General features: G+C 35.4%; 2 protein-coding genes across 3 annotated transcripts in view; one reads left to right on the forward strand and one right to left on the reverse strand.

Annotated features, from left to right (window-relative positions):
- The first annotated feature begins 903 nt into the window (after positions 1-903).
- The window catches only part of LOC111432529 (FH protein interacting protein FIP2-like), a 14,288-nt gene continuing 2,901 nt past the window's right edge, over positions 904-12,290 (forward strand). The window contains exons 1-12 of one of the 2 annotated variants that reach the window (XM_023069455.1): positions 904-1,015; positions 1,392-1,501; positions 1,731-1,865; positions 2,013-2,168; positions 3,629-3,712; positions 4,067-4,113; positions 4,202-4,275; positions 5,311-5,369; positions 5,591-5,650; positions 5,726-5,806; positions 5,954-6,052; positions 6,722-6,858. In XM_023069455.1, the coding sequence (XP_022925223.1) occupies positions 970-1,015; positions 1,392-1,501; positions 1,731-1,865; positions 2,013-2,168; positions 3,629-3,712; positions 4,067-4,113; positions 4,202-4,275; positions 5,311-5,369; positions 5,591-5,650; positions 5,726-5,806; positions 5,954-6,007 (906 nt within the window). In that variant the 5' untranslated portion in view covers positions 904-969 and the 3' untranslated portion in view covers positions 6,008-6,052; positions 6,722-6,858. Of the gene's footprint in view, positions 1,016-1,391; positions 1,502-1,730; positions 1,866-2,012; positions 2,169-3,628; positions 3,713-4,066; positions 4,114-4,201; positions 4,276-5,310; positions 5,370-5,590; positions 5,651-5,725; positions 5,807-5,953; positions 6,092-6,721; positions 6,859-12,290 lie in introns of those variants that run through there. The other variant, XR_002708652.1, reaches the window with a different exon arrangement.
- On the reverse strand, positions 7,657-11,725 carry LOC111432528 (nucleolar MIF4G domain-containing protein 1). Its single transcript, XM_023069454.1, has 12 exons — positions 11,470-11,725; positions 10,743-11,355; positions 10,587-10,654; positions 10,388-10,470; positions 10,199-10,298; positions 10,029-10,114; positions 9,849-9,931; positions 9,640-9,767; positions 9,452-9,553; positions 8,431-8,724; positions 8,227-8,349; positions 7,657-8,109 (listed from the first exon to the last, which is right to left on the reverse strand). Exons 2-12 carry the CDS (start codon positions 11,335-11,337, stop codon positions 7,726-7,728), a joined length of 2,046 nt encoding a protein of 681 aa, XP_022925222.1. The 5' UTR covers positions 11,338-11,355; positions 11,470-11,725; the 3' UTR covers positions 7,657-7,725.

The following is a 12,290-nucleotide window of genomic DNA, read 5'->3' on the forward strand; positions in this document are numbered from 1 at the left end:
TTTTTCATCTTATTTATTTACTTATTTTTAATTGCAATAATATCCCTAACCCTAAAATAATAATAATAATAATCTTATTTATTTAAATTTAAAGAGAGACAAAAATAAGTAAATAAATAAAATAATTCTTATCCTCTTGGAAAATAGTGCCATTAAGAGATAGAGAGAGGAAGAAGGCAATATTTAGATTTTTGTGAAAATCCAAACATAGATTTCTTCCACTTTTTTTATAAATTAAAGTAATTTAATATTGTGATAAAAGACGGCTAAATAGATTATTAGAACCGTCCAAATTCATCGTTAGCAGATATTGTTTGTGATTCATTATGTATTGTTGTCAGTCTTACGATTTTAAAATACGTCTGTTCGGAAGAAGTTTTCACACCCTAATAAAAAAATGTTTCGTTTTTTTTCTCTCATCAATGTGAGATCTCATGATTATCTTTACTGGTATTTAAAAAATTCGATGACTAAAAAATTAGAGTAATTTAGTTGATATTGTGATGAACACGTCTGAGTAGATTATTGTAACAGTCAAAATCTATTGTTAGTAGATATTGTTTGTGACTCGTTATGTATCGTTGTCAACTTAATAGTTTTAAAACGTGTCAAGTTTTCTTACCTTTATAAATAATGTTTTGTTTTCTTCTCTAACTAATAACGTGGATCTCACAATTATTGTAAAGGTAATTAAAAAATTAAAAACTAATTAGAGTAATTTAGCTTTAACTCGAAAAATTAAAAAAAAAAAATCTCTCTCAAATTTGTGGGGAGTGATAAAATCACCCTATGTGGATTTTGGGGTGAAATTATTCTCATACGTGGCAGTTGATGATTGGCTATGTAGCAGCGTGTTCATAAGGCGAAACGGACTCTTTAAAGTCGAAAAATAGATACCTTAGAAACCACGTTCTCTCTCTCAATTTTCATCTGCAGAGCAAAGCGACTTTCCTCTCTCTCAGTTCATCAATGAAGAAGGTCTCTGATCCTTCTTCTCTGGTTCGCCTCAACATTGGTACGTCACCTCTCTCTATCTCTCTCTCTCTCTCTCACACACACACACTTTCTCGGATTCGATTGCCTTTCATCAGTTTATTGTTTGCTCCAAGTGAATGAATTCAACTATTGGTTTCAACAACTGTTTGATTAGTTTGCGAAAGAAGATTACGACATTTAGGTGCTCATGATCCTGTTGATATATTATAGCTAGCAATTGATTGATGAGTTTAGCTGATCTTTGGCACGTTCCTGCGTGGAGGGGACTTTACCTCCCATAATTAGCATTGTGCTATCTTTAATTCTGTTGTATTTATTCATTTTGTGTTAATCGAGGAGGATTTTGAGTTGATTTGGATATTTATTTTTTTGTGAATTTTTGTGTTTACTTGCAGGTGGGAAGAAATTTAGAACAACATTAGATACATTGACTCAGCGAGAACCTGATTCGATGCTAGCTGCAATGTTTAGTGGCCGTCATACTATATGCCAGGATCCTGGGGAGGTGTGTGTTTTCGGATTAATTTATTTATGACGAGTATAAGTAATTTGTTTCATTCCAGTGATAAATCAATTGGATTTAGTCTCAAGTTTTATCGCCATATGTTGAGGTTCTACCGTTGGAAACTTCTTCTTCATTGACATAATTCACTCTCTCTGTATATGATTTTTTTTTTTTTACCTAGAACTCTACTCCATTTCTATTATGGACATTAATATCTTATTTGATGCAGGGATCTGTCTTTGTGGACAGGGATGGGAAACATTTTCGACACATTCTCAATTGGTTAAGAGATGGCATAGTTCCAACTCTTTCTGACTCTGAGATTCAAGAGCTTCTGCGAGAGGCAGAGTACTATCAGTTGCTCGTGAGCCGTCATTCTTTCCTATAGTTCAAGCTTTAATTTAAAATTTCACGACTTCTTTTTTTGTTAATATTTATTTTCCATGTCGGTTTTATTGTGGAAGGGGCTACTGTCCAAATTAATGGTTTGAGGGAATTGCAAATTATTCAGGGACTCATCGATGGAATAATTGAACTAACAAGTAAAAAGAAGGAAGATGAGGAACCTCAGTCAGAGCTGAAGCGTGTTGATGTTATCAAGTGCATACAGTTTGAGAAAGTTAGACTGCGAGGGGTTAACCTTTCTGGGCTTGATCTGTCCAAGCTGGTAAATATTTTCAAGTTTCTTGACTTATTAGCTGATAACTTTTTAAGTAAAAGAAGCAATCTCATTATGGACCAAATCTTACAAAGAAGGTTAGCAATGGTAAGGTTCTTCATCAAGGAAGGTCTAATATGTCTTGTTTTATTAAAAAGTTTTTGCCCATGGAATCAAGTACTTCAAACCCATAATTTCAGTCTCCAACCTATTATATTTATTGCTAAGATTTTGACTTAGAGAATGCAGAAAATGATCACAAGTACCATTTTGGAGAATTAGGACAATTTTGGGGCTGGTAGGCAAGTCCTCACTGATATCTTTAATAGCTCACCAAGTTATTGGGCGCTGACTTTGAAAAGGCCCCAGTTCACATTATTGGGGTTTTTTTTTTTTTTTTCTGGATACGATCCTTTGATGGAAAATTTTGATTTTACGTGGATGTCTTGAATGGGTAATTGTTTTTACTCTTTCAACTTCTCTATCTTAACTAGTGGTAGACCTAAGAGTGAATTCTTCGCCACTAGGGGTTTCAGTTTGAGGGAAGAATAAAATTTATCCAACTCATCTACAGTTTGCAAACAATACAGTTTTCTTTTATTCTAGTAGAGGGGAACTGTTTCATCCCTTTGAACGAAATTAATATGAACCAAGACATAAATCATGCAATATAATCTTCAATGAAGATTTTGGATATTAAAATAAAAATTGCATACTATGCCTCTTGAGCCATGAGCTTGTTTCTTTGCATTTCTTGTGTTTAGATTTGTATGCTAGAGTCATTAAGTAGTCTTGATCAAGCTATCTTGAGAAGTGATTCGAATCACGAGTTTTTTTTGAAAGTTGCATATTAATCTTGATATTGATTATCAAGGTAATGCGTTCCAGAACTTTCCCTTGGGTTGATTCCTTATCGTTTTTGGAATTTTGGATAATTTGGATCTAAAGGTCTTTAAGGTTAGATAAAATCCCAAGAGTTTCGTAACTGAGATCCTTAATGTTTTTCAATCAGCGAGGCAGGGCCTTTATTTTGTTATTAGTGACACTTTCAGGAATCCTTGCAAAGTCATCCCCTAATGTTTGCCTCAGCTTGATAATTTCATTTCTTCTTTGTTAGAAATGAGATTGTACTTGCTTCTAGGAAGATCACTGGATTGCACCAAATCCCTTTCGCTTTCTCTTCCTGGATTTTTACAGTATTCTACTGGCAAAACAATTCCCCTACTATTCTACAGTAGGGATCTTCTCGTAATTTTCAATTTTGGGCCTAATCTGATATGAACGGGGCCGCACTTCCCTCTGTTTTGTCGTGAATGCTATTTTTGCTTGCTTCTTGCTCATGGAAGACCAACACCATACAAAGCATAAAAGTGAGATAAATTGGAGAGTTTTTAGAGGTTTGGACCTTGGCTACGTTCAAGGGATTACATATCTCATGTCTAAAGCTGTTAAAATTTTAAAATATGCAGGACCTTTCATATGTTGACTTCAGCTATGCAAGTCTTAAAAACGTGTTCTTCTCACGTGCAAACCTTCAGTGTGCTAAGTTTCGGGTATGTACAAGCAGTTCCATCTAACTATGGAGACTTCTGTGATTACAAAATTTGTAATTATTAGTTTTTTCCATGAAGGGCGGAAGATAACTTCCACCAGCAGCAGTTCACTATTTTTCTTGATAAATTTCGACTGTATGGAATTGATCTGGTAGTCACTGAAAAGAAATTCGAATTCAAAGTTTGGCATGTTCTCCATATATTTGTAACAATATCAATAATTGTGCATTGTGCATAATGTTTATATCAATAATCGCTTGATTTCTGAAAAATATTCTAAATTTCTAAAAGTTGAGTTCATACAGTATCTGTCAAGGATGCATCTATATCCCATTTTTAATTTTGTACATGCAGGATGCAGACGCTGAGGGCTCAATTTTTCATAATGCAACTTTGCGAGAGTATAAAATGAATACTTGATTCCCTTTTTGTTACAGTTTTTAATTATCTGAGGACTGCGTTCTTAATAATTTTATTTTGCCTAGGAAGATGTGAATTTACTGGAGCAAACCTTCGTGGGGCCTTATTAGCAGCTGCTAATCTCCAGAGTGCCAATTTACAAGGCAAGTTTCTTTTATCACTGTACATTTCTCTATAACACTTATTTTTTTTAACAAGTGTTTCTCCATCAGTTATTTGCTCGATTCCACTGGTTAACTTAAATTCTGTTTTGCAATGAAGATTCCATTATGTTTAGTTTAGACTAAATCCTAGTTTTGTCCCAATGAGATATTTTCTTGTCACTTTGGGATTAGTTGGACATTGTTGAATTTTACAATCTTTCCAGATAAATATTTCTTTCGTGGACCCAGGACAAAATATTTCTTAAGACGACAAAGAGGGCCGTGTAATATGTTTACCTCACAAATGGGGGAACATTGCTCGATACACACAGTGTGCAAAGGTGATGGCTAGAAAAAATAAAAGTGAAATGGACAAACAGGATCCTATGATGGAAGACACTGATTATGAGGAAAAGAAATTTGGATGCATGTTTAAAAGTACTTGATCATTAGTTAGGAACATATTTTTTCTGAGTACCTGTGATTACTATACTTGTTACAAAGAAACAACACAAATCCCATGGACCTTCAGTTTGAAGCAATTTCATTTGTTTAGCCTCAACAATAACCTAAAGGCCATCTTTTCCCTATTTGTTCCTGTGCTATGGCTTGCCTGGAGAGAATCTCTTCATATGTTTGAGCTGAAAGGTTGCATCACTAGAGAAACACTGGTTTAACAAACATTTTCTTATGAGATTTGGTTCCTTCTATTCATTTTTTTTTTGGTATTTTTGTATCTTTTTTTGTCTTTGTCAAAACTTATTTCCAATCAGCTACCAGTAAGTGATCCACTTTTGTTAAGTTTAAGCGTCAAAGGAAACACTATCAAATTCATTGTAATATGGTTCTATTTCTTTAAAATCTCCCAAACATAAGTGATCATCGGTCTTCATGAAATTATATTTGTTATCCGACGACCAGATCAAAGTAATTGTTAACTTCTTTTCTTTTTAATAGAAAAGGCTATGGTGCATATTATTTGTTTCCATTAACATTTCTACTATACCCTCTCAAGTCTTTCATGTCAAACTGCAGATGCTTGTTTGGTGGATTGCAGCTTCTGCGGAGCAGATTTACGCTCTGCACACCTTCAGGTTCAACACACGTCTTCGATAAGATTTTATATACTCTCGATATTGTTTTTATAATTTTCTTGTCGTATCATGAATCTTTGGATGTCTCTCCACTCCCTTCATAGTTGGTCAATTTCTGCCCTTAGCAGGGAGTTAGGGATATTCAAATGAAAAATATACATTAAAACGGTAAGTTACGTCATAGGAATAACACGCTATACCATTGTCACAAAAAATTTCAGGGGGCTGATCTAAGTAGTGCGAACTTAGAGGGAGCTAATCTTGAAGGAGCAAATTTGAAGGTAAAATTTATATATATCTAGCACTTTGCTTCCTCATCTTTAGAAACAAAATTCCGTGACGTCCACTGATTGTAGGGCGCAAAACTTTCAAACGCCAATTTGAGGGGTGCAAACCTACAACGAGCCTATTTGCGATATGTGAATCTTCAAAATACTGTAAGTTCTGGTTGAATTGTAAGATCGTATAGACTTTGTTCGTGTTCATTTCTTTTTGCTCCCTCTAAAATTAATAGAATTGTAAAGATTGTATAGAAAATCTTTCCATTTTTCGAACTTTGACTCGACATCTACTTAATTTTACAGCACTTGGAAGGTGCAAGGCTGGATGGGGCAAATTTACTGGGAGCAATCAGATGAACAAGTGTTTAAGGTGTATGATTCAAGGAATATCACTACGCTTTTGTAAGTATATAGCATGCATATATATAATATCATTCTGATTCCCTGTTCATTAAATTATGCGACATAAAATCTAGGCTGATGCTTATAGACAATCAAAATCATTTGGCTGGATCAGTAGGTATATTATTTACATAACAGATTGTTTCACTGTTTTCTTCCCTCTAAATCTTTACACATGCACTTTATACACTATTGTATTTATTTAATTTTTTGATTTAATTTTTTTAAAATTGGACTTATTTTTCTATTATTATTTTAGATTCCAATTTTGTTAAGAAATTCTTAGTCAAATTAAAAAAAAAAAAAAAAAAAAAAAAAAAAAGAAGAAAAAAAAAACTCAGATAAAAATAGTATTTAAAGTTTGAACTTTAAAAATGACAATTTAATTAATAAGGTTTAGAATAGTATATAGGCACATTAAATTGAAATGGTAACATAAATTGAATCACATTTTTCAATCATACTAGCGAGGCACACAAAACAAACTTTTAAATTATGCTAACTTTTTTTTTAAAAAGAATGAAAATAATATCGGTGCATTTTATTGTTTTTTTTTTTTTCGATCTATTTATCTAATCTTAAGAGTTATATATTAATTTAACTTCTTTCTTGTCTATTGATCTATTATTATTATTTTTTTTGGGTTATATGTTTTCTTCTTTTTCATAGGAGATCCACATTGACCATGGTAGAACGGAATCGAAGTCTCCTTCAATAACTAGTCATGCCTCATACACATCAAATGTTGGTGTTATACTTTTAATCTATATATTTAGACTAAAAAATGTCACTTTTATTAGATGAATTCGAAGAAATTAGTTTAAGGTTGAAAGATGATGTAAACCTTACTATTAAAATATCACTTTAGAAACGTTATTACACTTAATTGAATTGTGGAATAAACAACTTCAACTACAAACAAGAAGAAAAAAAAAAGATTAAAGTAACATTTCTTATGAAATAAAATTAAAACAAAAAATTGTGCCCATAAACATTGTTGAATGTAATAACTACAACAATATGTCACTCTTAAAAACTTTTTGCCTCAATAACATTTTTAAGTGACCCACTCTTTTTTTAAAATATAATATTTCAATAATATTTGGGAGAATAGAGATTCCCCAACTCCAAAAATCACATATCGATCCATATAATCACATATCTTACCTGGATCGATGTACAACTCCAACTAGCTAATAGTCAATCGAAGTTCAACTCCGACTAGCTAATAGTCAATTGAAGTTCAACTCCGACTAGCTAATAGTCAATAACACCGACTAGCTAATAATAGTTAATTGAAGTACAACTCCAACTAGCTAATAACCAATAAGTAACTCCGACAAGCTAATAGACACTAAGTCAACTGAAATACAACTCCGACTAGCTAATAGCCAATAAATCAACTGAAATACAACTCCGACTAGCTAATAGCCAATAAGTCAACTGAAATATAACTTAGCCGAGCTGATACAATATATCAATAAGAATGTTAGAAGTTCTGAGTCACAATTCCATAGGTGGTTGAACTAAAACAATAAATATAAACTTGAGAAATCCACGAGACTAAAAAATAATTCACCTATTTCATTTAGCCATAAACAAAATCGTGACCAACATTCATATTTTGTATAATTAGATCAAAAATGGAACTTTGATTCCCTCAACAGTTCACTTTACATAAGGATTCCCTCAACATTGTTGAGGGCTTTCTTTACAACCTTAAACTTCTCTACATTAACTTTATTACCCTTAATCATATACTCTTTAATGAAGAACAACATACCGCTTCGAAGAGGTTCGAGCTCAGGGTTAATAGCAACTCGAGTGAATGCGTTCCAAATCAACTTGTCAGGACGTTCAAAGATCGAATCAAACAGCATACGGAAATGCATGATCCTCTTTGGAGTAAGAAGCATGATATCACTCAGATCCACAGACTTCAAAACTGCGAGGGAGAGAGTAAACGAAGCGATCATCTCGGCCGTGAATTTTGCAAGATTCATCGACCTAACAAGCTGCATCGTTTCCAGTTCTTTGAAGTGATCCCATAGGCAATACTGTGGCGAAGAAGTGTGACAGAGTCAAAAGGTGGTAATAATTTCACAAACGTGTCGAAGTTCGATCGACAAAACAAGTGTAGACCAAAGAAAAACGAAACGAAAAGAATAATTTACCTGTAACGTAAACTTATGGTTTTTTTCGTGCTCGCACAATTTGGAAGCTAGAATAGTGTAGTACTTGTTAAACACTTTCTCCTGTAAGCAGCAGTCCACAAGAACCCTCATTATCTCCCTGTCCTGTAGGATTATGAGAGATGGTGTCAACAGAATAGAACAGATGAGATGAGACGAACAAAATTTTCAATATATTCTACGAACCTGCTTTCCAGATAAATCCAATCTTAAAAGCTTTTCAAATGCATCAACATAATCCTCTCCACTCATTATAATACAGAATATTGCCTTTCTAGCATCTGTATTCATTCTCTGCGCAGCTGCAAGTTGAAGCATTTTTTGAGCTTCAAGAACCTCGGTGTCGATCGTGCTGGCAAACTCCGTAATGTTTTCTGATGTCGTCGTTACATCTCCAGTTAACCACCACTGTCCCTTCTTGTCGGGATCGAGCAACTTTTTCCATTTTATGCCTCTAATTATTATATCTTCTACTCCTAACTGAAAACAAATAATTAAAGGAGAAAAAGGTCAGACAGGAATCACACTGTTTTTCTATAGATATCATGACTCGACAAGGCAAGGTTACATAGCTCGAGCATAGAATCTCGCTCTTTGTTTAAATATATAGACATACACTACCCAACTTCTCATGTCCTTTCTAGGTCTAACGCATCTTAAGGCTTGTCAAATGACTCCAAACAGAGTAAACCATGAGTTAGCCTAGTACATTAGTAGATGCAAAATGAAGTAAAGGACTTTTCTTGGGAGAATATACCAAAACTCAGGGTGTGTAACAGCCCAAGCCTAATCTGCGGTAGATATTGTCCTCTTTGGACTTTCCCTTCCGAGCTTCCCCTCAAAGCTTTAAAACGCGTCTCCTAGGGAAAGGTTTCCACACCCTTATAAGGAATGTTTCGTTCCCCTCTCCAACCGATGTGGGATCTCACAGCCCAAGCCCAAGTTGTGGTAGATATTGTCCTCTTTGGATTTCCCCTTCCAAGCTTCCCCTCAAGGTTTTAAAACGCGTCCCCTAGGGAGAAACTTCCACACCCTTATAAGGAATGTTTCGTTCCCCTCTCCAATCAACGTGGGATCTCACATAGTGGCTACTTAATATATTAAAATGTCGGGTCTAGAAAGAGCAAGTATTTAGCAAGTTAAGCTCTACACTAAAAAAATAGGGTAACCTACAAAGAAGCAAGGAAATGAAATAGAAGAGAAAGACCTTGTGTAGCCATTTCTTTATCCGCGTATGGTTTGCAGGATCGTCCTTGGGTTTCTTCTTGTTATTCTTGATGTCACATATAGTCTCGAGCATGAACTCCATCTGCATCCATCCACATTATAATCTTACAAAGATTCAAACAAATAAAACAAAGGGTAAACCAAATAATATTACTTATACAAACTCACTCTCTTTCCATTGATGTTTTGTTGACCATCTCCTGAGCCGGCCTTCACCTCATTAACCTTACTTTGAACACTCACAATGAAATTCTTCATTGCACAAGGATCATCACCCCTTATTTTCATTCCACAGCCTATCAAATTAGAATTAACAATGTTTCAGTAACATAACAATTAACACTAGTGAAAGATTGACAAACTCGATATCAGCTTACATTGTAGAACTGTTAGGATGGTGGATACATCGATTTCGGTCAATCGCTTGCTCAGTATAATCAGAAAATCATAGATCAGATCACTGAAAAGCATCAAAAGATACAATAATGCTTATTACAAATATGTGGATATATGCATTGTATAATGAAATATACAAAATAATCTGCATATTTACGTACCTAGCACAAACTTCAAACACGCACAAATAGGAAAGCAATAGCGTAAGATTCCGTAAAGAAAGATTATCTTCTTTCAGGTATTCGTCCTGAAGAAGATATATGATTTTCTTAATAATTCTCAAAATTTAAATCAAACATTTAAGGACGTATTCAGGTGGTGGCAGCCTCACCTCAAATGTGTTAGCAAGGGAGGCCATGAGTCTTGCGCTAAAGTCAGAACCAACCAAACAACTCATACCTGCAACAAAAGCCGCGAAAACGGCAGCATACCTTACACAAGAAACAAACAAGTTAGGGTAAATTAACAAGCCAAAAAGTGGTAAGGGAAGGTTGATAACAATATTAAGCAGACACTCAACTGTTCATTGCCACGAGGACCGCGCGAACAAGATGCCAGAACCTCCTCACTAATAATTTGAGAAGCAATGCTGCGTGAAATAGACTGCAAATTGATACATCACAATTAATTCCATATTCGTAACATTCCATGGACACCTTTCCTAATGATAATCAAAATTTGATATGAACAAACAAGAAAGTTCAAAGAAAATATCATACGTGATAGACAGTAGACATTTCCCCTGTTACTGATTCCACATTTGATTCGGAAAGCCTGTTTAAAAGACCTGAAAAATTCGAAAAATTGCAAATTAAATTTGAAATTGAAGAACATGAAGGAAAAAAATTGGAGCAATAATCATAAAAGCTACCCACCTCGAACACGCCTACGGAGTTGAGTATGATCTTCAGGCTCAATTCCTTTGTGCAATCTCAAGTTAGGAGCAATATATTTTTGGGGCGTGACAGAAAGTTTTTGTACCTCAATCCGTGCAGCACAAGGGGATTCCACACCATCATCAGTAACTTGATGTTGTCCTGACATCTTTTTCTTCTTCCGTTTTTTACTTTTCTTTGAAGTTTCTTCCACTTCACCGTCACCTACGCTTCCTTTCTCAATTTCACTCTCTGGGGATTGTTCTAACATTTTCCTTTTCTTCTCCTTCTTATTCTTCTTACTTCGCCCAACTGCAAACTCTCTAGAAAAGCGAAGTTCGTCTTCCACAGTAGAATCAACAATCGAGGGGAGTCCTTCAAATAACACATTCATACCATCTTCTGCTCCCCTTAACTTGCCAGCCTTGACCTTTAGTTTCTGTGCAAGTTTTCTTTCTAATTCTAAGTCCTCCTCAGCAGACAATCTATGGTTTTGCATGCCCATCTCCATATCTAAATACTCTTCGAACTTCGTTTTCACCTTGGTTCGAGACCGGAGTTTCAAATCCTCCTTCCCCATTCTCGCCGTCCTCATTCTAACTCCACACTAAACCTAGTTCCATTTGCATTTTGAGAAAAATTCAGAATATGCATTTTGAATTTTGAAATCATTGAATGATCAATGAAAAACCATGCGAAAACAAAGAGTGAAAGAGGGGGAGAGTACCTTGCTTCGAAGTTGGTGATAACCTTTGCGTCTGTCCCGGCCGGCGAAACCAGAGTAAAGAAACTAGGGTAACGCTGTTTTGTTCATGGATGCTTTTGTTCGACCTGAGTTTGTCGCTCAGGGCTATCCTATTCGGTACGATTCGGCAAGGTTCGCCGCCGAGATCAAAACCAAATCGGACTCATTGTTAGATAGATAGATTGATTGATTGGGTTCTACAAACTTGATTCGGTTTCCAGCGTAGTAGCAAAGAAAGTGGATGTGAAAAGAGTGAAGTAATGCTCGATCCAGTCGGAAGCAATAGGGGGTATGGGGTTGGAGAAGTGAAGAGGAAGAATGAGAGCGAGCCCGAGAGCGCGCTAGAGACTGCCCTAGTTTGATAGGGGCGATGATTTTTATATTAAAGTGATTTTTATAGCCCAATTACCCTTAACTTACGGCCCATTGAGATTATATCAGCCCAACAGATACGTGTAGCCCAAGTTAGGCCCATTGAGATTATATCAGCCCAACAGATACGTGTAGCCCAAGTTAGGCCCATTGAGATTATATCAGCCCAACAGATACGTGTAGCCCAAGTTAGGCCCATTGAGATTATATAAGCCCAACAGATACGTGTAGCCCAAGTTAGGCCCATTGAGATTATATAAGCCCAACAGATACGTGTAGCCCAAGTTAGGCCCATTGCGATTATATCAGCCCAACAGATACGTGTAGCCCAAGTTAGGCCCATTGAGATTATATCAGCCCAACAGATACGTCTAGCCCAAGTTAGGCCCATTGAGATTATATCAGCCCAACAGATACGTCTAGCCCAAGTT

The sequence above is a fragment of the Cucurbita moschata genome, unplaced genomic scaffold (genome assembly GCF_002738365.1).
Source record: "Cucurbita moschata cultivar Rifu unplaced genomic scaffold, Cmos_1.0 Cmo_Scf00038, whole genome shotgun sequence".
Classification (NCBI taxonomy): domain Eukaryota; kingdom Viridiplantae; phylum Streptophyta; class Magnoliopsida; order Cucurbitales; family Cucurbitaceae; genus Cucurbita; species Cucurbita moschata.